General features: G+C 34.3%; 1 protein-coding gene across 6 annotated transcripts in view; it reads right to left on the reverse strand.

Moving 5' to 3' along the window:
* LRBA (LPS responsive beige-like anchor protein) overlaps positions 1-24,511 on the reverse strand; it is a 518,726-nt gene that overhangs the window by 129,093 nt on the left and 365,122 nt on the right. For all 6 annotated transcript variants that reach the window (XM_036424850.2, XM_036424848.2, XM_036424851.2 and 3 more), the window contains 2 exons: positions 7,528-7,668; positions 6,417-6,536 (listed from right to left, as the gene is read on the reverse strand). In XM_036424850.2, the coding sequence (XP_036280743.1) occupies positions 6,417-6,536; positions 7,528-7,668 (261 nt within the window). The remainder of the gene's footprint in view (positions 1-6,416; positions 6,537-7,527; positions 7,669-24,511) is intronic.

Here is a 24,511-nt window from a genome sequence, read left to right on the forward strand (position 1 = left end):
GAGGACTGTGAGGAGAGCAGGTTTGAAGGACTAAAGATCAGGAATTTGCTTTTAATGTGTTAAGTCTGAGATACATTTTATATGTTGAAATAAAGATGTCAAGGAGGGAGTCAAATATCAGAAGAAATGTCCAAAGTAAAGACATAAATTTAGGAGGTTTGTTAAAACTCCCTTGCATCCTTTAAAATAGAACTCAATATCACATGTCCTATGAAGTCATCTCCCCAGTCAGAATTAATTTCATTTTGTTCTTATCTATTTATAGCATTGATCACTGCCTAACTTATATTGAAAATAGTTTTACGTATACCTGTCTTTCTCACCCGGAGATATATGAAGTAAAGAAATATGTTTATCTTAACTTTTTAACCCCAAGTGCTCTCTACTATCTATATACTGCATATGATAAATAATCAATAAATGCTGGCTTAGCCAAGACTGATTTGGCTCAATGGATAGAGCGTTGGCTTGGGGACTGAAGGGTCCCGGGTTCGATTCCGGTCAAGGGCATGTACGTTGGTTGCGGGCATATCCCCAGTGGGGGGTGTGCAAGAGGCAGCTGATTGATGACTCTCTCTCATCGATGTTTCCAACTCTCTATCTCCCTCCCTTCCTCTCTGTACAAAATCAATAAAATATATTTTAAAAAAATTAAAAAATAAATGCTGGCTTAACTAAATGTGTTTGGAGGCTTTTAATTCATCTGTCATAGGAAGTTTTCTCCATGAAGACAGGAAGCTAGATACCTGTGCCCTAACAAAACTTGCTCTTCTTCTGTGTCTCTACACACATGCCCAGGTCAAATTAAATTTCCCTGTCTCTCTCATCTGGAAAGACAAATCAGTCTCCAAATCCTAACAATTCTAACCTTCTAAATATGTCTTAAATTCACACACATTTCTCTAGTACTATTATCACTACTGAGTTTAAGCTTCCACTGCCTTTGGTCTAATTCTTTTAACAGCTTTTAGACTGTTTCCACTCTTGCTCACAGTATAATTCACACACCAATCACACACCAATCACAGTGATCTCTCAATTCATACTTCCTCTGCTTCTATCAGTCCAATGTCTCCCTCCTGCCCTCAGGATGAAGTAACCTCCTTACCAAACTACTGAAAGCTCAATTTTCACCTTTCACCCCCCTCCTCTTGGTTTCAGATGCTGTACCTATGAGCCTACAGAGTCCTTACTACACTGAAAAACTGAGACAGTTTTAATATCATCTGCGCTCGTGCAAATGTTCATCCAAGGCAATGACTATGTTTTATTTGGTGCAGTATCAACCAGGGCCTGATAGTGTATAAACAAAATTAAAATGATAATTTAAATATTAAATGCTATCTCAAGATTCTGTCAAACTTTTCACTCTAATTTTATTTTTAGCAAAGGTTATTTTAGTAATAAATTATTGTACTAATATCTTAGCTTCTGGAGAAATACGAGTCTCCAACAATCTCCCCTTTAGATGCATTTATTACTGCCCCCTTTCAAAAATAATGAACCTTGGTGACAGTTATGACTCCTTCCACTCTCCAAGCCTGACTGTTAATCATTCCACAGGAGAGATGAAAAAGGGTTTAAACGGCAGTAAGTCCGTTTGTATTTAATCATTAGATTTAATTTATTGACACTAAAGGTACCTGAAGTGAGAATTCTGCCTAGAAAAGCTTAGAAATTTGCCTAACATTTAGATGTGATTGTGTTGTGAAATCCATTCAAGCTTTAAGAATCTATGATTTGTTCTATAAAATTTAGTCATAATGGTTCAGGCTGAAGATAGTAATCTATTCTGCACCTCAGTTTCTAAAGTTAAGTGAATTTTTAAGACTTAAAACAGAGAGTCTGCTTGGAATTAAAAATTATTATTTATCATGGTGATGATTCTCCAACCAATTTTAGCACTGTCTACACCAGTCCTCAAGACTACCTAATATATCTACTACCTGTCAGTTTATATTTAGATGAAATACAACATCAGGAAAATTGTTATGCAAAAGGATGAAGGAATCCATCTTTCCATAAGCAAAAAAGTGATTCTTTGGTGTGATTCTGAAACAATGCCCCAAGTCTGTGCTGCCCAATATAGCAGCCACCAGCTGCAAGTGGATAGTAAATATTTGAAATGTGGTTATATTTAAATATAAATATAAATATAAAATATACACCTGATCTCAAAGACAGTGGGAAAAAGGAATGCAAAGTAGCTAATTAATAATTAATTTCACACTGGTTATATGTTGAGATAATAGTACTTTGGATATATCATGTTAAATTGATTATTAAAATTTCACATGTTTTTTGGAGAGTGGAGTAAGCCTACTTAGAGAACTGAGCAACGCTTCTCAACTGTTTACCAAGCAGAATAAAAAGCACCATTGAGAGTCATATCTTAAATGGAACCACAAAGAATGCACAAAAAATACAGATGACCCCCAAAATTTTAAACAGTAAATCATGCTAAAAATAAAAGACTGCTTTTAATTAAATCTAGTAAGGTCTCTTTCTTCTCTGAAATAAAAAGAATTCATATTTTTACTTTTACTTCATAGGAATAAACTTTAGTTTTTAGAAAAAATTATTCAGTATTAGCAGGATGCAAAAAAACAGGGATTCTAAGTTATTAAAGTGCCATTTTCCCCCTTTAGGGAAAAAAAAAAAAAGTTGCCCTGGCTGTCTTTCTCAGTGGTTAGAGCATTAGCCCATGTACTAAAGGAACATAGACTCGATTCCTAGTCAAGGGCACGTACCTTGCAGGTTCGATCCCCAACCCTGGTCTAGGGCACATATAAGAGGTAACCCACATATAAGAGGTACCTCTCTGACATTGATATTTCTCCTGTTCTCTTTCCCTCATTCTCTCTCTCCTTCCTCCTCCTTCCCTTTCACTGTCTCTAAAAATCAATGGAAAAATATCCTCTGGTAAGGATTAACAAAACAAAGTAAGCATTAGAAATGTTATATTATTATTTTCTTAAAAAATTAATTTAAATAAATCTTCTGTTCAAAAATTTCATATTTTAAAATACCATAAGAACATATATTATGTTAATCAATTAAGATAATGATTTAGAATCCACTCAATAAATTGATTTCCACCACCCACTCTCATATTTCACTATCCCCTCTCAATCGTGTAACATTTTTCTGTTTCTAGAAAGTCCAAGACAATAAAAATAAAGATCAGACTATAATTAATATAATTCCATCTGAAATACATTATATCTCAATAAAATGTTTTCACGGTTAGAGTGATTTAAATGTGCTTTCTTACACATTTATTCTTACACACTATATTATAATAATTTAAACATGCTTCCTAACATGTTAAAATATAACACTTCTACAGAGGCGAGATAAAAATGAAAGGCATGATTATATCCCTCTTTAGTTTTAGAAAGATCAACTGAAAGGAGTTTCTTTAAATAGCCTATGTAAACATAAGCTGTAGGTCCCAAATTCACTGGTTATCAATATAGAAAATGGGGTAATTTATCAATAATATGCTATTTAACCTACAGATATTTTATGGTAAAAAAAAAAAAGGAGAATATTCATATTGGTTAAGAGGGCAAGTAAGTTTCAGTAAAGTTAGTCATAAAGAAAATGTTTGTGCCTCTTGACACAATGAAATAGTAGTTAAAATAAAGCTATATTTCCAACCAAGATCCAATTAACCTGACACTTAGAATTTTAAATTCAACTTTTCCCATGTTCTCCAATTTTTCATATAGATGCCCTATATAAATACTGCTCGAAAGCTAGAAAGGCAGTAGCACAGTAGCAAGAACTAAGAGTCTATTCAGTGGTCTGTTTTATTCAAGTCTGATGGTTCACTCAAAAACAAGATGAATGTAAATTCTTATTATTTGTGAATGAACAAAAATAAAGAGCAAAATAAGGAGAAAAGTAAAGAAGGTAATGTGTGCTTTTTTTTTTTTTAATGTTGTAGCTGTTTTGCATAGGTTTATTTATTATTTTTACAGGTGGGGTTAAGAGAACTGTTTGAAAAAATGGAACCATGTGCTGTGCTAATTAAAGAATTTTGAGAAAAAAGACTGAGATTTGGGAAAAGAGATAATAACTACAAGTATCTGTCATATGCCACCTCCTATGCAATGAATAATTAAGCAAGAAATATAGCACTGAGAGAGGGAGACAGTTGAAGATATCCTCTATCTCTTTGTTACAAAGCAGGAAAAAATTATTTTCAAATTCATGATTTTGTTTTTGTTTACGCTAATAGCATTGAATCTAAGTATGAATTAAAAATGTGGTTATTAGATGCTTAATAAATAAGACTTTTAAATGTTTTAAAAATTCTTAATTCTATAACTAGTAACAAAAAGTCAGACTTATTAATATTTTTATGTGTTTATATCTCCCTACTACTTCTCAAAAGAGTTGAGTAATTAATTTGAGATTAGAAGTGGAATTTAATAACAACTATTAGCCCTAACTGGTTTGGCTCAGTGGATGGATCGTTGGCCTATGGACTGAAGGAATCTGAGTTCGATTCCGGTCAAGGGCACATGCCTCTGCGGGCTCAGTCCCCAGTTAGTGGCTTGCAGGGGGCGGCCGATCATTGATTCTATCTCATCACTGATGTTTCTATCTCTTTCTCCCTCTCCCTTCCTCTCTGAAATCAATAAAAGTATATTTTTAAAAAATAACTATTAAATCTATTATTCTCATTTACTGTTATCTAATATACACTGAGGTGGCCAGATTATGATTTCTGTGTGCATAATAATCTGGCCACTTAGTGTATATTCTATATAATAAAAGGCTAATATGCAAATTGTTTCCTCGACCAGAAGTTCGACCAGCAGGCAGGTTAGTCAAATGCCCATGTCCCCTCCCCCTGGCCAGGCTAGCTGGACCCAACCCATGCACGAATTCATACACACACACACACACACACACACACACACACACACACACATACACACACAGAGTGGTCAGATTACTATGCATTCAGAGATCATAATAATCTGGCCACTCGGTGTACATTTTAAAATTATCTACTGTTTATTCTTAAAGAGTATGATATATAATTGCAAGAGTATTACATACTACATTTTTAGTGATAGAAGAAAATTATACAGATATCCCAATATCTATGATTATTTCTGCATATAACAAAATCTTTAGTAAAATATCTTTGATATAAGCAATAATATACTCTAAATAAGACAAAGCATGTGAATACATTTTACAGACTGTTAAGTACCACATCTAAAAAGTAAAATATAATTATCATTCGACCAGCAGGCAGATCAGTCAAATGCCCATGTCCACTCCCCCAATTAATTATATTGAACTTTTAAGTACTCTTTAGTAACATAAACATTAGTAATGTAACTTCTCTTTGAACCCCAATATAACTCATAGGGTACTTATCATTTTTTCACATATAGTATAATAATCTATGTATAATTCTTATATTTTTATGAGACTATAAGGAGCTTCACAACCATAGACATATCTCATTATATTCAACAGCATGTAACATTGATACTGTACTGAGACACTAGTATTATGAAAATAAAATCCTGTACTTCTGAGCATACAAGCAAAAGACTGAGAAGGGTTATAGTAGCTAATTATGCAAAGTTCTTTTTTTTTTATCTCTTACAGTAGTGAACAAATAGATAAGAGAACTCTTATTTCTCCTCAATAATAGTACAATCCTATACCAAACAGGGTCAGGTAAGCATTTATAACCAGAGCAGATCAAAGATAATTCTTTTAAGAATAGAGACATGGGGGCTGGCTGGCATGGCCCAGTGATTGAGCATCGACCTATGAACCAGGAAGTCATGGTTCGATTTCCGGTCAGATCATATGCCCAGGTTGCAGGCTCTTGATCCCCATGGTGGGGCATGCAGGAAGCAGCCAATTAATGATTCTCATCACTGAATGTTTCTATCTGTCTCTCTCTTCCTCTCTGAAATCAACAAAAATGAATTACTTATATTTTAAAAAAGAATAGATAAGGGATCTTTGAAATAAAACAAAATAAAAGTCTGAGATCTTCCTCATAATATATTTCTGACTATATATCTTCTTTGTTGTTGTTGAATTTGGAATTCCATTGAGCAAGCTGCATTACATCCATAATAGACTTCCTTTAAAAGAGAGAGAGAGACTGCAAGGGGGAAGAAAACAACCATTCTACAACTAAAGAAAGAGACAAGAGACAAGAGACAGACATGCATACAGATACAGAGGCAGAAATAAGACACAAAAGAGAGAAAGACAAATTCCATACAGTGGTGCTTGGCCACTTAACCGAGACCTCATTCTTTGAGGCTTATCTTCAGTAAAAAGACTGTACTGCAAGAGAAATACTGCCCACATTCATTCAACAAGGGACACACTGAAAATTATTGTGAAATGAAATGTTTCTGTACCTTAATATCAGATGTATCACGCTGGCTGTTTCGCCAAGCTCTGGAAATGGATGAAAAAGTTCGATCTGCATGATCAAATTTCCCACCTTGCAAATTTAGAAAATATGTTGTGAAAGGTTCCTAAAAATAAGCAATTGAAAAAATCCATTAGGCATAAATATGTGGTTTTATAAATATTTACAACTAAATATTCTAATGAGTAATATACATTAGCTAGTAATAGGCATTGAATGGGAAGTATACCTAAATTATTACATTAATGTCCTCAAATTACTTCTCTTTCTGAAGACTTATTCCCAAAATTTGGTATGTGAAACATATTTTAAACACTCTTCTTTCCAAGAACAATTTATTAATAACATTCAGACATAAATTAGATGGTATTTTCTTCATAGTACAAGGAAATTGTCCAATATGTAATTTTCTTATTGTTATGGCTCAATATTTAATTTATGATTAAGAAAAGAAAAATGTTTGGAAGATTTAAAAGCCTCCTCTTAGTTAAAGAACATTTAAACACATATTAGTGGATAATTGCTTGAAATTAGCTAAGCACTATAAATTACTTCTAGGATTTATGTCTGCCTGTACCCTTCTAACAAGCTTTAATTAATGATGTGCTGCTAATGCTTTCCCAAAGAAATTACTTTCTAGTAGATGAATCACCTTTCAATTTTACAGAAACATTTCTTGTTTAACCAATATATTATCAATACAAGGCAGTCTTGGTGTAACTTATAAATATACCTTATTCCATTTGGGGCAAATGAAATTTCAAAATATATGAATATATGTCTATGTTAATTAAATTTTATTTATTTTAAAAAATAACATTTGAATATAATCTACGATACAATCTAGAATTTGCTAAGATATCTATCATTTGAAGAGGCAAATTTAAGGGAAAAATTCACACAGAGGTGAAACATTTTTAAGGCAATTCTATTATACAGTAATACATACCAAGTGGGATACAGAGATACTTACAACTAGAACCTTAATCACTGAAAATAATTATCATTCAAAAAAGATGCTGATGATTTTTAATCACGGCATAGTCTCTATAACATGAATTTACTTATTCAAGGTTTATTATTCAAATTGAACTTACTATTCTTAGCAGCCATGCAAGAACAAAACTTGCAGTTGAGTAATGAGTACCATAGTGGAACTTTGGAACTTGGTCATCTTCCCATGATTCATAACGCTCTGCAAAGAACGCTGCTCTTTTTGGATTCAAAGCTCCTACTGGCTGTCCATGGGGAGGAAAAACAAGAACACCAATGTAAGCATCCTTTATCACTTTCACTCCTCAAAATGTTGTCCTATTAGCAAGTTTGAAAGCGAATTCAAAATTATGTGTATTATTTAAATTAAAACAGATTGTTATGTTCTGACAGTAGGTGGAAAAACAAACATTTTCAATGCAGGTTAAACATACACATATAAGTGAATGGAGAAACCTGTCATTTCTCAATAAGTCTAGTTTTTGTTAAATAAGTATCTTTAATCAGCCCATAACAAGCATTTTTAAAAGACTATTATATGAAGTAAATATTAGCTATAAAATATTTTTGAAAGCACCTATAAAATTCTATTTAGTTAATTAGAAGCAACAACCAGAAACAGAATCTTGAAGCTAGAGGATTAATTTATAGGTGGTCCTGAAAAGAGGATGGACTAAAATCTGAGTGAGCAAAAAGATTGTGTGAAAAAGGGGTTAAATGTAGAAATTTCTACCAGGATGAGTAAAACCAGAACTTAAGGGGAACATATGCCTGCATGAAATATATAAAATACATTACATAGAAAGAATGGTACACAGATTACAAGGGGCTTACTGGAGTTATAATAGTGCCAAGTTAGAAGGTTATTTTGAAAAATAAAATGAGTCAGTATAGCCCTGGTCAGCTAGCACAATGTTTGAGCATTGCCCTGTGCACCAAAAAGTGGTGGGTTCAATTCCTGGGCAGGGCACATACCAAGGTTGTGGGTTCAATCCCCAGTTGGGGCATTTCAGTAGGCAACAAATCAATGTTTCTCTCTCTGATCCCTTCTTCTCTCACAAAAATCAACAAAAAACATATCCTTTGGTGAGGATTAAAAATAAATTTTTAAAAATTAATGATTCAATATAGGTAAAGTCCTACAAACTATGCATGACAACATCCAATGAATGCTACCTATTATTTTTGAGATTATCTTTAGAACTGGAGTAAAGTTTCAATAAAAGAATAGCCTGTGAGTAAAGAGCCAACACATTGCTTGGCATAAGATAAGAAGCTTTATAAATGCTAGCTTATGTTGTTATTATTGTTGCTGCTGTCATTCAGGGAACACACAAACTCCACTAAACAGTATGCAAAATTTTGTGTGATTATACACATGAACATTTTCTTAAGAAAAATATATAGAGTGTTCTCAAGATTTTCAAAGGGATCGAAGGGCTGAAATTATGTTAAGATCAATTGCTTTAAGTAACAATTCATTCTAATAAATCATTCTGACCTTTAGAAAACACCTATTGTTTATTTTTTTAAAATCAAATCACTTTCTTTAATGAAGGCCTAAGAATTAGCCACTCCTCAGTTATAAGAGAAAGAAAATATCTGATTATTAAAGAGGGAAATATGAAAATAAAATTTGATATTGGTTTTAAAATAGATGTATTCAGAAAGATTCTATTGAATATAAAGCAATGTTAAATTAGTTTTTAAACTGTTTTTTATGTTAATATGGGATTTTAAGCAACATTTTTAAATCATAAGTTTAGCTATCTTTTTTAAGTTAACTATTTTTTTCAAAGCTCCTATTTATTTTTAGTACCATTCTCTTTCAATAGCTTTAAAAGATTCTAATTCACACTGTATTTTAAGTGACTGTTTTATGTTATAAGCAAATTTTTAAAAATTTTTAGCTGATTAGCAATGTAAATAAGTATACATATTCTAAGTTAAAAATGCCACCTTTTAAAGCATTAGTTTCTGCACAAAAGAATCATATCTGATTTACTAAATTTATGCCAGTTAGGAATGAAACTGACTCCAAGAAATCTTTGTTACAGAACCAATTTTGAATGCCTTAAAATGAATTTTAGTTGTTGTCCCTAAAGACTGAGCTATGCAAAAGGAAAAAGAAATAAAATCATTTGAAGACAAATTATGTGAATTAAAAATAGAATCAATGCTCCTTTTGTATGGTTCTGCAGCATATTAAGTATTCACTTTATCTGCTCCCATTTTTATTACTCTCCAAATGAGTGCACACCCAAAATCAATAGTTATAGAATCACGTTTCTTGAATATAATGCTAAAACCAATTAAGATTGATTTCACTAGCATCTAAAAAAAACGGCATTGCGCAGAGATCCATATAGGTAGAACCCACAGTATTGATTCTAGCTGTTATTGTTACAGTTGCTTTCTGAAGCCTGTTCCAGGACAGCTATCAAGACATACCACATTTATTTGCAAGCATATAAAAAAGAAGTCCCCAAATAAAAGAAGGTTTTAAAAAAAACAAAAAACAGTGGAGCTGTGCAATGACAATGATACACTATCAGCTTACTCAGAGAAGTTACAGTGGGAATACACACATTGAATTATACATTACGCGAAAGCACTGATTTATTGTGGTAATAACATCCACCTCATTAAAAGATTCTGCTTTGCTGCAGTTGGAAGGCTACATATTGTTTACTGCTATAAATTAATGGCGGTCCAAAGAAGGCTGTGGAACCGTCTTAACAATAGATCTGTAATGACAGTGCTGTATATCATGGCTTCCTCAGCAGCTTCATAATAAAATGGAGACAATGTATTGAGCTAATACATTCTACCATGCTGGCCCATATTTTTCTGACAACTGCTTTAAAAGATGAGCTGAATCCAACTATGTTATAATGCAGCAAAACATTTAACTAAGCAAGAGTCTGTCACACACCAAAGTGCATCATAGCATTTTTAAAACATTGTCTAAATCAGCATTTCAAGTTGTTTATTAATTTCTACAAAAGAAGTAAAATTAAATGCTGAGAGGTACTCTTATACAGTATATCATGAGTATCAATAGAGTATAATTCAGAAAAATGCAGAGCACTATCATCCGATTGGGAGCTCTTTGTACAATTTAACTGTAAAAGCTTGGCTAAAGAATTTTTAAAATCAGCAAATTGATTAAAAGAATAAGAGAAAAAATATTAGTCATTTAAAATAACTTCCTGAAAAAAAATCAACAAAAAACAAAAATTGATTAGAGAGGTATAATTCCAGTTCATAATGATGTAAACATAAAGAACCCTAGAATATAAAAATTATAAACATTATATGAAACTTATACAAATAGGGTTATATAAGATTTTTAAATCTACAAAATAATAAGAGAACCTTGGGATAAAGTTATTTAAAAATTAATGTATAAGAACTACCAACACAAACATTAAATTTAAGAACATGGAAGTAACTTGGATTATAGTAAGATAAGACAAATTAAAGAAAATAGAGCACCAAAACTCTTAAAAATGTAGAAATAGCAATAACAAAAAATCACTGTACCTATGATATTTTAATTTCACAAATAGCAAAACTGTCAAATGTGGTAGAGTGTTAAGTATTTTGTTTGAGATATAGTAATGATACCCTTCAGAACCAGATATATTAAAAACAAAAACAAAAAAAAACTTCCTAAATCAGGTTTTTAAGAGAATTACAATTAAAATACCTTACTACCTTATTTTGGAAGCATTTTTTCTAACTATTAGGATAACAAAAATATCATATGTAAAGTGCCCAGCTCAGTGCCTGTCATATAGAAAATTATTAGTAATAATTATTTTTTCAGTTTATTTGACTTAAGGACCACTTAGAAATTAAGCACTTCCTGAATAACTCAGATTATTTGGAATATGAGGAAACAAAAACACCCCATCAGAAGAGTAAAAAGAAAAAATAATTCAAAAATATGAAGGTAGTATAAGGAGCCTCTGGAACAACTTTAAGTATACCAACATTTGTACTGCCAGAAGGAAAAGAGAGAGAACAAGATATTGAAAACCTACTTAAGGAAATAGTGTCAGAAAACTTCCCCCACCTGGTAAAAGAAATAGACATACAAATCCAGGAACCACAGAGAGTCCCAAACAAGAGGAACCCAAAGAGGCCCACACCACGGCACATAATAATTAAAATGCCAAAAGTTAAAGACAAAGAAAGAATCTTAGAAGCACCAAGAGAAAAGCAATTAGTTACCTATAAGGGAGTGCCCATATGACTACTAGCTGATTTCTCAACAGAAACTTTGCAAGCCAGAAGGGAGTGGCAAGAAATATTCAAAGTGATGAAAAGCAAGGACCTACAACCAAAATTACACTATCCAGTAAAGCTATCGTTTAGAATTGGAGGTCAGACAAAGAGATTCACAGACAAGAAAAGCTAAAGGAGTTCATCACCATCAAACAATTATTACATGAAATGTTGAAGGGTATTTTTTAGGAGAAAAAGGAAGAGAAGAAGGAGGAGGAAGCTGGAAGGGGGAGAGGTGGAAGAAGAAAATGAGAAAAAGAACAATAAAATGGCAATAAATATGTATCTATCAACAATTGAATCTAAAAATCAAAATAAACAAAATCTAACAAACAAAATAAACTGATGAATAAAATAGAATCAAAGGCAGGGAAACACATAACAGACTGAAGAATCTCAGAGGGAAGAGGTAGGAGGCACAGAAGAGATTAACCAAAGAACTTGTATGCATATATGCATTACCTATGGACATAGACAATAGGGTGGTGAAGACCTGGGGCAGGAACCAAGTGGAAAGGGCAAAGGGGGAAAACAAAGGGTAGTATCTGTAATACTCTTAACAATAAAGATTTTTTTTAAAAAAATATTTTTTAAAAAAATCCATTAAACAAGCCTGATAAGATCAGTGGAGTCTATTAGAAAAGAATGTAATAAACATCATAATCCTCCATTGGTACATGCAGAACTTATCCTGTGCATTCTATGTCAGAAGTCTAATAGTACACACTAGTCCCCCCAAAACACTTACCTCAAGAATATAAGCAAAACCAAATTACTTTACAAAAGTCCAAAGGGCGCCCTAATTTTACTATGAAATTATATTAAATGTCAAGTACACTGCAATCATCTTCTACTACATTAATTTAAAAGTTTTGAGACCCCTTCAAGTGCACACAACAGACTCTCATATAATCACTAGTAAAAGTTAGTGGTAAAAAGGAAAGGCTTTTGCCCTAGCTGGTTTGGCTCAGTGGATAGAGCATCGGCCTGTAGACCTAAGGGCTGGGGATTTGATTCTGGTCAAGGGCACATGCCCGGGTTGCGGGATCAACCCAGTGAGGGACATGCAAGAGGCAGCAAATCAATAATTCTCTCTCATCATTGATGTTTCTCTCTCTCTCTCTCCCTTCCTCTCTGAAGTCAATAAAAATGTATTAAAAATTAAAAGAAAAAGAAAAGAAAAGGCTTTTATATTGATACATTTGAAGTTTTGTTTTTTTTTAATTTCAGGAAATCTCACCTGAAGTTATATAATTAAGAATAATATCTTCAACTTACATTTTACAATTTATAAAATATTATTATGCATTCTTGCAATAAATATGTTAGCTAAATATCACTATTTTAATAATGAAGACAAGAAGTATCTTGAGTAATATTGTTGAAAATCAATATAAATCCTAGAGACAAAAACCTAATTCTCAAAATCTGGTCTTTGGGCCATTTTATCCATCTAAAGCTGTTGTAATACCAATTATCCTTCCTAATTTCAACAAATTCTCCATTTCTTACCCAATTTGGAATGACATTTATTTAATGGATTTAAAGAGTAATAATACATGTAAAGGCTAAGAAGCAATCCTCGCACAAAGAAGGTCCTCAATAAATACAATTGCTATTAATGTTGTAATTGCTATCATCACTGTCACCATAATTTCTTCTTCCTTTTGAGATTTGTGTGAATTGTTTTATTTTATACCAACCTTGAAGACATAAAAAATTCCAACTGCTGGACCATGATTATAGTTACTTAGAGTAAGAAAATTATAGGGAATTGCTAAGAAATCTGAGTAATTTTATATAGCAGAAATCTACTTGAGTTAACAAACTTCTCTTTTAAAATCCAAGTCTGCAAAGAGGTTTTTACATCTTTCTATGAAGGCTTTAGAAAATCAATGAACCCTAACATGAGGATGAGAAGCAGAAGATGAGAAGATGAAAGAAAGAAGAAAATAAGCAAACAAATAAGTAAATCATTCTAGAGCATATAAATCATAAATAGGGCCTTTGTAAATGCTAAGGGAGAGTGTATCTCAAAGATACATTTTGTGTGTATACAGGAATATAGGAGAGATGTCAAAAGGGCCTCAGAAAAGGCAAACAAAAGAGCATGGCTACTTTAGGATCTTAATGACTGGCCTAAAGCCATCTGCCAATGTCATCTTTATTTGATATGATTAGGAAATTGGAAACATCCTTTAATTCTCTGACTACTTATAAAGCCTATCCTACAGCATTTATGAGGTCATGGACAAAAGAGGTCATACATCATTTTATTCTTTCCTGGAAGAGGGAAGGAGGTCTGTAGATGGTGAAAGAGAGCCACTGCTAAAAACTAGGGGGAGGGGGTAAAAAAAAAAAAAAAAAGTGGTTGATTCAATGCTATGTGAATTAAATGTTTTTTGTTATAAAAATGTCAGATTAAATGTTAGTTTCATCTAACTTAGAAAATGAAAGAAGGTGAACTATCAGGAAATGTGACATCATAAAAGATGGTAACAATTTGGTTTTAAAAGATTACAGGAAATAACTATGATATGCAGATTAAAGGGACCATTCTATTTAATGCCAATGCTACTATTTATCGGATATAAGCAATGGTGCTCAAGTCTCATATAAATTAAATCATTACATTCATAACAATCCCTTAATATACAAACCTGTTAGCATTCCCAAATTACCAGTGGGAAAAAAATGAATCTGGGAGAAGTTAGATGACCATTGTTGGTTAGTCACCAAGCTAGGTGACAGGGCAAGATCCAGAGCAGACTCTAACTAAATTGACTATAAAACCTAAAATGATCTGGATTGTGTAGATTGATGAAAATATTGGTGCCAAATCTGTAAGGCCATTAGAATCCTTTCATGGGAGATTTAGATTGCCTTTGAAAAAATATAATTTACGTTTTTTACATGAATATCACTTAGTGGAAGTTTTATAATTGGGAATATGGGTATTTTGTCTTGGGACACCAAAATTATGCATGGCAAAAACAGCTTTTATATTAAAAAAAAAGTAAATAAAAAATATAGGTATTGTCATCACAGTGTATTGCTTAACATTCCTCTTAACTTTTAAATATGTATACCCCCAATCATGAACCCAAATGAATTTTATTCTGTGCATCTCCACCACCTGCCTTTCTCCCCTATACCCCAAGAGAAGAAAATAAAGAGCCTCTGTCATTTAAGCAATGTTGCCACTGTTAGGAGGTACAGCAACTATTTTGGGTCAGTTATAACAGCTCTTTTATCTAAATGGCAAATGCAACAAATAGCCTAATAAGCATTTTTAGGCAACCTTGGCTTTTAAGGTATTTTGTCAAATGCTATACAAGGTTGAAATAGATTGGTACTTTTCTTCATGCACTCTACATTTTATTTAATACTGTCAAGAAAAAATTCCACTGGCATACCAGTGTGGTTTAGAGTTAACAAATACAGTAGATCTTCAGGTTACATTGGAGATCCATTCCCACAGCGTGACATAACGTGATTTTTGCCGTAAGTCAGAACCCACCTACGTAAGCACCTACGTCACTCACATGGAGCACATACACAGCAATAATGAAGTGAAACAGTAAAAAAATAAAATAAAATAAAATAAATAAAAGAAAGATAACATTCCTGACCTTTACTTGTTGTAAATAAATACTAAGAAACATGAAGCACATATGTACATACACTGAAATGACAGAACTTTTTTTAAATAAATAAGTGAGAGATGGTGGCGTAACCACAAAACAACGTAAGTCGAGTCCAATGTAGCCGAGGACTGTCTGTAAGCACTTTTGTTCTCAAGTACCAGAGCAGTTTCTAAGCCCTTTAAAACACACTTTCTTGCAAGTAGCATTAAACATACACTCACTATACTATTTCAATTTAACGAACACATCTTGCGGAAAAGAAAGTATTCTGTTTTATTTATCATGCCTATGTAGAATCTAAATCATTTGAAACACTCATGTTGGCATATTTAATAGCAATGCCTTCACATTTATTATTCACCTATGGTTCATAGTAAGTGATTTTTACTATAGGTTTTTATCTGAATTTGAGACAGGTACATAAATGAATTAAAATAATCTCTTAATCCAATGCCAGTGTTGAACTAAATGCTCTCATAACCCCAAATCCAATGCCAGTGTTGAGCTAAATGCTAGCATAACTCCAATCTTAGAAATGCAAGAAAAACTGGGGGGGGGGGGGGGGGGGAAGTCTTAGAAGTAATAATAAAAATGATAAACAACCAAGATGCCCAAAGCTGATATATAAAAAACCTATCCATTTGTAAACAGAATCATATAAGACCATTAAAATCAGAAGTTCCAGTCCAAGACAGTATCCTAAAAGAAACCTAACCTATAACTACATATGGAACAATCCCTCTTAAAGAAATCCAGAAACTAGCTGAGCAACTCATACACATTGAGAAAACAAGGAAAAAAACAACAACAAAAAACATATCATAACAGACTAGAGGCCCAGTGCATGAAAGTTGTGCTTGGGGAGGGTGTCCCTCAGACTGGTCTGCACCCTCTCCAATCTTGGACCACTCGGGTCCCTGATCAGGCCTAAACTGGCAACCAGACATCCCCCTCACAATCTGGGACCACTGGCTCCTAATTACTTGCCTGTCTGCCTGCCTGATAGCCCCTAACCACTTCTACCTGCCAGCCTGATCACCCCCTAACCCAGTGGTCGGCAAACTCACTAGACAACAGAGCCAAATATCAACAGTGCAATTATTGAAATTTCTTTTTTGAGAGCCAATTTTTTAAAATTTAAACTTCTTCTAATGCCACTTCTTCAAAATAGACTTATCCAGGCCATGGTATTTTGTGGAAGAGCCACACTCAAGGAGCCAAAGAGCCTCATGTTTGCTGACTACTGCCCTAATCACTCAGCTGCTGGCCTGATTGATGCCTAACTGCTCCCCTGCTGGTCTGATTGCCCCCAACTGCCCTCCCCTGCAGGACTGGCAATCCCCAACTTTCCTCCCCTACAAGCCTGGTTACTCCCAACTCCTCCCTCACCCACCAGCCATCTTGTGGCAGCCATCTTGTGATGATGTAGCATGAGGGGGTGATGCCACTGAGGCTTTTATTATATAGGGTAGGAAAGGTTGCTTTACTTCTACCACAAGCTTGGCAATGAATGACAATAGCAATCTACTCCTAGAAAAAAGCAAGAAAGAGAAAGAAAAACCTCTCTGTGGCACAGGTACAGATGTTCTGTTAAATGACTGAGCAAGAACAGCACCACAGGACCCTTGTGAAGTACAAACTCAATGGAGGAATTGGAAGTCTGTGTTGCAGTGAAGGTAATAATGACAATATCAAACTCAAACAAGCTCATCTACTGACTAGGTTGACTGAACTCCCAACACAAACTGCCTGACATAAGAGGAGGCACCCACATTTCTAGGCATAAAATAGTATTCACATCAGATCTCGGCTGGCATTCAACCAAAAACTACCAGACACTTAGAATATTATGGAAAAATAATGACACATTATGAACAGATCAACCAATCAAAAGAACTATTCTCAGAGATAATAGAGCTGGTTAGAAGTACCTTGCATATTATGTAAAATAACTGTAATTCATTAATAAAAAGATCTAGTGGAAGAGTGGAAAACTTATATAAACAGATGGGAAATTTCAGCAGAGCTGAAAACGAGAGAAAAAGAATCAAATATAAATGCTTGAAATAAGTATCAGAGATGAAGAATTCTTTTGACAAGCTTAGTCTGCTCAAAGACTGGACACAGCTAAGTAAATAATAAATAATTCTGAAGGTAGGTTAATCGAAATGATCCAAAATGAAGATGATAAATGAAAATACAAACAGAATTGAGTAACCATGAGCTATGAGACAAAATCAGAGAGTCTAATATAGATGTACTTGGAGTCTCAGAGGAAGGAAAGATATAAAAGAACAAAAGAAATATCTCAGCAATGAATAAGTAATTTTCAAAATTATTAACAAGAAATAAACTACAGATTTAAGAAACTCTAAAAACTCAAAGCAGGAAAACAAAACAAAACATATGAAGAAGAGAGATCATAGCCAAAGAGCTGAAAATCAAAGATAAAGAAACAAGTCTTAAAGCCAGAGTAAAGAAAAATAAATAAACATTATTAAACAGAAAGAAACAAAATTATAAGGAAAATACAAACTTTCACCGGTAACTAGGCCAGTCAGAAGACAGTAAAAAGTCACTTTAAAAGTATTATTGCTCCTCCAAATACCTGTCAATCTAGAGTTCTGTACCCAGTGAAAATATTGTTTGCAGAGCCATGCTTTCTTTGAAGCCTCTAGGGCAGGCGTCTTCAAACTACGGCCCTCGGGCCACATGCGGCCCGCAGAGGAGTCTGATCCGGCCCGCCAGGTTTTTTGGGCAGTGAGCGCAGCCGAGGTATTACAGTAGGAATTAGTAGTTCATATAGTCCGGCCCTCCAGCTCTCTGAGGGACCGTGATCTGGCCCCCATTTTAAAAAGTTTGAGGACCCCTGCTCTAGGGAAAGATCCTTCCTTGCTTCTTCCAGCTTCTTGTACCCTAGGTATTCCTTGGCTTATGACAACATAACTCATATTTCTATGTCTATCACCACATAGTATTCTTTTCTTTGACGTCTGTTTTTAACCTGTTTTTTTAAGCTTCTCATAAGGACCCCAATCATATAGGATTTGGACCCTTTCTAATGACCTCTCTAATATGTTTGGGTCTGATTGGTTAAATCTTGGTACTAGAAATCTTTATTGTATTATACAAATACTAGAGGCCTGGTGCAAAAAATTCATGCATTGGAGGGGTGTCCCTCAGTCCAGCCTGCATTCTCTCCAATCTGGGACCCTTCAGGGGATGTCCAACTGCCAGTTTAGTCCTGATCTCACAGGCAGTGGGATAGGGCCTAAACAGGCCATCGGACATCCCTTTCACAATCCAGGACTGCTGGCTCCCAACTGCTCGCCTGCCTGCCTTCCTGATTGCCCCTAACTGCTTCTGCCTGCCAGCCTGATCACCCCTAACCACTTCCATGCCAGCCTGATGACTAATTGCTCCCCTGCCAGCCTGTTTGCCCCTAATTGCACTCCCCTGCAGGCCTGGTTTTCCCTAACTGCCCTCCCTGCAGGCTTGATCACCCCAACTGCATTCCCTTGCAGGCTTGGTTCCTATCAACTTCCCTCTCCTGCTGGCCATTTTGTGGTGGCCATTTTGGTTCCACATGGGGGCAGGATCTTTGACCAAATGGGAGCAGTCATCTTGTGTGTTGGAGTGATGACCAATCTGCATATTATTCTTTTATTAGATAGGACAGAGGCCTGGTTAATGGGAGGGGGCCAGCTGATTTGCCCTCAAGGGTGTCCCAGGTCAGGGTGGGGATTCCCTGGGGGCATAGGGCAGCCTGGGTGAGAGGCCTGTGGTGGTTTTCAGGCTAGCCAGGCCCCCAGGTGAACCAAGTGGAGACTTTGGTATATGGGGTTTATTTATCTTCTATAATTGAAACTTTGTAGCCTTGAGTGGAGCCAAGCCTCTTGATCACTTCCTGGCTGCTGCCATTTCTGTTGGAACTTATTTTCTTCTATAATTGAAACTTTGTACCCTTGAATGGAGGCCTGGGCCCACCAGAGTGTGTGGAAAGCTTGGCTTCCTCCACTGCCAGGGAAACCCAAGCCTCCCTCCTGCTCTCTGTGGCCATAGCCATCTTGGTTGGGGTTAATTTGTCTACTTGCTCTGATTGGCTGGTGGGCGTGGCTGGTGGGCGTTGCTTGTGCGAGTAGCTTAATGGTGGTTAATTTGCATATTACTATTTTATTAGATTGGCTAGATACCTGATTTTTAAAAAAGTGATGTTGGAGCATAGAGGGTAGGTAATTTCTATTTTTTAAATCAATCAAAATTATACCTATTTTTTTTGTGAGAACAGAAAAAATATATATATTTTGGCATGCTGCAGAATTTTAGTAATTAGTTTATGTGTGCCATGAGATGAAAATGTTGAAAATCACTGACCTAATCAATTTACTATTTGTTTTATATTTTAATTATGCAGGAAAACATATTTTTAAAGTAAATAAATTTTATGTAGTTTAACAGAATATATTTCTCAATAAAATTCTACTTGTTTTTCTTCCTATATTTAAAAAAATGGTAATTTTTTAATTGTCTATTCTAGTTTACATAGTAGGCCAATGAGAACTATGGTTTTTGTTTTCAGAATTTTCCCTTTTTTTACTTTCAAAAATTTAAGTTTATATTATAAATAGTGGACTCATTTAAAAAATTCCTCTTCTGAAAGTGAGACAGTATAAAATAAAGTTACACAGAAATAAAAAGTTTTTGATTAAATTATTTCCCTATAAATGTGTCATATATAACATACATTCCATTATAAAACTCTTCAAAAGTGGGGATTTAATTCACTTTGATTTCTGGTACAATTCTTTGAATAATATCCACAAAAGGTGCTCAGTAAATATTTAATAATCCAATATGTGAATAAACATATTTATTCAATATATATATAGGGCATCAAAACAGGTGTTAATGTTGAATAAGTATGGTTATTCAAATAAATGGCTTTGAGAATAAAGAATTGGACAGGAGCCCTAGCCGGTCTGGCTCAGTGGATAGAGTGTAGCCTGTGGACTGAACGGTCCCGGGTTTGATTCTGATCAAGGGCACATGCCTGGGTTGCAACCTCAATCCCCAGTGGGAGGGTGTGCAGAAGGCAGCCAATCAATGATTTCTTTCATCACTGATGTTTCAATATCTCTCTCCCTCTCCCTTCCTCTCTAAAATCAATAAAAACATAAAAAAAAAAAGAACTGGATAGGAATGTGCACATGTGGACTAAAAGGTAAGTTACTATACTACGCACAGTGAAAAGCATAGTACATATTCATATAAGTGTTGAGTGTCATAGGAAACTATAAGAATCAGAACTTGACACATACAAATATATATAGAAACCTACTGCACTTAACTCTCTATAAAAAGAAAAAAAAAATCCCAGCTTGAAATCAGATGTTTAGTATCAGTACCTAGTGAACTTAAAAAAATTTTTCTAGGTATTTTAAAACCAGTTTTTATGTAAATTCATGGTAAGAGTACATGTCGCCTACTCTGAATCTAACCAAGTTAGTATACCCAGCACTAAACTAAGAAAACAGGAAGTATTATGGGATAAAACTGGTAATGTTATACATATAAAACAATCCTATTATAAATAATAATAAATGGTCACTCCACACCACAGTAACTTAGGATGATTAGTGAATAAATACTTAACTTAGAAAAAGATTACTGACTGGCAATGTGTTGCTGGTATATGTCAGGATTATTCATCACCCTGACAGTAATATTAACCACAATCCATTTCAGTTACTTCAGTTTATCGTTTACTGACTAATGTTAAAAAACAATGTCATTGAAGGCTGCTTAAATAAAGTATAAGATTAACCTCTGTTAATCATTTACAAACTTCCACTGGAAGGTAACTTCCAGTAGAAAACCCACTATGCTATACAGAGTGCTAATACTTAATAAATGTAAAGTTTTAAAAATAGTGACACAAAACAGATTGTTTTCTAATTTTACACACACACACACACACACACACACACACACACACATAAATGTACATATGCATTCACACTTTCCTGAACTTAATTTTACATTCTGGGAAAGAGTTGTATAGCCATATTTTAGACTAACTACATCACATTGAACAAGTAATAATTTAAACTTTAAAAAGGTCTATACCCATAACATATTTTCTTCAGTACTACATAAATACTATAAATACTATAAAATACAATATATAATTATATAGTTTGCTATATAAAACCCCTCAAAATTAAGTAATTTTCTAAAGGTCCCTTACTAATAACTGAGGAAGACTGACATATATCTACATACATCTTAAGATTTCCTCTCTGGTCCTCTAATTTCATCTTTCCAGGCTATTTTCCCATATCATTTTGATGTTCCTTTTAGAAAACATCTGCACATACATTCTACTTCCTATAGCAAATTTTTTTAATCAATGCAATAGCTTTATTGTTGTAAGAGTTTTCTTGTTTTGTTTCTTAAATTGTCTTTGCTTTTTCTGGTTTCGTTTATTTTTCTGTTTGTTTTGTCTTTGCCACCTTCCATATTGTAGACTATCTTTTTGTGTTTGCTAACACTTGAGTATACCTTCATTTTTAAAATGAAACCTGAAAGAGCTGACTGAAATGTATGCAGCATAAGTAGCAACATGAACAGGTAGATTTCATTGAAGGGAAATCAGGTGAGTTTCAAGTAGAATCTCTAAATGTTAGTATTTTTTAGGTCATGCCTCTTGAACAAGTCAATATTCTCAAAGAATGATATATAACATAGCCCTCTGTCTTACAGGGTGGGGTGAGTACTGGCCTGCCTGCCAGAATTCTGATAGCATGACAGGAAAAGGGTCTGGGGGCCTTCACATTCAGTCCTTAAGCTTTTAGTTAATCCCCCTGTATTCCATTCATTACCTTTGCTGTTCTTAGAGTTCTCAAATCAGAAAAGTCTCTGGTACAATTTCTCCAAACAGTAAACATCTTGCATTTTTGTTCTGATAAAGGGGAGAATAGTGGATTTTGGAAAGAAATGGATATAAATTTAAGTTTTCTCTTTCTTGTTATACCTAAAATACACCAGTTCACTGACAGACACAGGTCTGAGATGAAACCCTAGCCTTAACACTCAGAAATGTGTGACCTTGGAGAGTTCCTTAACCTCACCATGTCTTAGTTTTCTTATCTATGAAATAAAGATAATAAAACATTCCTTACAGTGCTGTTGAGGAATTAACAAAGAAAGCACGTGTAAAAGGTTTGTTACACTGGTTTGTTACACTTGCCAGAGCTTCACTTACAACACTACAAATATATTCTAAACTACCCCAATGTAATTCTTCTGCTTATTAGGTTGTGAATTCCCCCAAGACCAGGGAATGCAATTTATTTTTAAAAATCCCTAAAATCAATGTCGACATAATAGCATCTATGTTTGATGCCTTAGGTTAAAATATGTTTAAGATATTTTATCAGCCAATAAAAAATATCCAAGTGTGAGGTAATTTTAAATTTATCTTTGCTCATTTGTATTTTATTTAAACACTGTATTTACTGTTATAATATCATAAGGTTTGTTTTAAGTCTGAATTTCTGTGGTTTGAAGCCCAATATATAGAAGACAGTGAAAGTTATAACAATACTTAAAACAATATAGCCTTAGCCTTTCCAACCTTCCAAAAAAGAGTCTTCTTTTACCTCTGTGACATCTAGATGGTATATTGATTCCCGGTATATCTGTTACAGAGCAGACTAAAAGGACTGGCATTTGTCAGAAACAGCACTTAAAACTTAAAGAGATAAAGAAGTGTTGTCTGATCAACAACAGTTAAATGTCGGTAGTCAATTCCAGGTCAAGATGCATGCTGTATATATTAAATGTGTGTGCTAGAGAGAAATATCTCACATATAAAAACATACAACCAAAGAGTAGGAGATAAATGAGAGACCAAGAGAGAGAAAACCACCTACTTTTTCTTTAAACACACACAGAGAGAGAAAGCAGAGACAGAGAGAGAGAGAGAGAGAGAGAGAGAGAGAGAGAGAGAGAGAGAGAGAGAGAGAGAGAGAGAGAGAGAGATTGATTGAATGAGAGAGAGGGAGGGGAGGGTGAGAAAATACACCCCTAAGAACTCATCAGCAAGAAAATAGATTCAGGAGAGCTTTGTCTCCCAGTTCTCAGTTATCTAACAATTTACTCTTCAGAAACATTTTGATCCAGATTAGGACAACGGAAGCTGCCATTTTAACCGAGTGTGAATGGTAAAGCATTGTGACATAGGTTAAAAAAGAAGAAACTATGACTTATTGGGGCGTGGATCAAAATTTAACATTCAGTTTGAAGATCTGATGATAGAAAACTTTCCTCAGATTCCCACATTGCAAAACAGGAGTCAGGAGAACACTGCACAGGATCATCTTCCCCTAATGTTGACTTTTCATGTTTCTGCCTCTGAACCAAATAACTCATGTTATGCTTGTCCTCCAAAGATGAAAAATGGATGGTTTTTCTTTTCCCTCTTTTTGATCTCAATCTCTTTCAGTGTTTTCCTTCATTTTAAAATGTAAAAACTGATTATTAAAAATAAAATGCTTGCTTATACTTTGAACAGTCTTTGTTTTCTCCCCAAATTTTTGGTTTACTATTTCAATATTTAGTACAGTAGTAACTACCTGACTTTATTCTTTCAAATCTCCAGAAACTGAGAATCCCTGGTAAGCAATAGTACTCCTTAAAAACACACACCAATAAATGAAAAACATACACAGAAGCAATAATTGAGTAGTAACATCGGGGATTCTCTAGTTTTAACCAAACAATAAGCTTTTCCATAAAACAGGTGAAGTCAAAACAGCTTGGAGCATCACCTGGAACAAACATCCCAAGAGTGGGCAATTCGGGAAAGCTTTCCTTCTCTCTCTCTCTCTCTCTCTCTCTCTCTCTCTCTCTCTCTCTTTCTTTCTTTCTTTCTTTCTTTCTTTCTTTCTCTCTCTTTCTTTCTCTCTTTCTCTCTTTCTCTCTCTCTCTCTCTCTCTCTCTCTCTCTCTCTCTCTCTCTCTCTCTTTCTTTCTTTCTTTCTTTCTTTCTTTCTTTTTAATATATATTTTATTGATTTTCCACAGAGAGGAAGGGAGAGGGATAGATAGCTAGAAACGTCGATGAGAGAGAAACATGAGAGAGAAAC

The sequence above is a fragment of the Pipistrellus kuhlii genome, unplaced genomic scaffold (genome assembly GCF_014108245.1).
Source record: "Pipistrellus kuhlii isolate mPipKuh1 unplaced genomic scaffold, mPipKuh1.p scaffold_m20_p_8, whole genome shotgun sequence".
NCBI lineage: Eukaryota > Metazoa > Chordata > Mammalia > Chiroptera > Vespertilionidae > Pipistrellus > Pipistrellus kuhlii.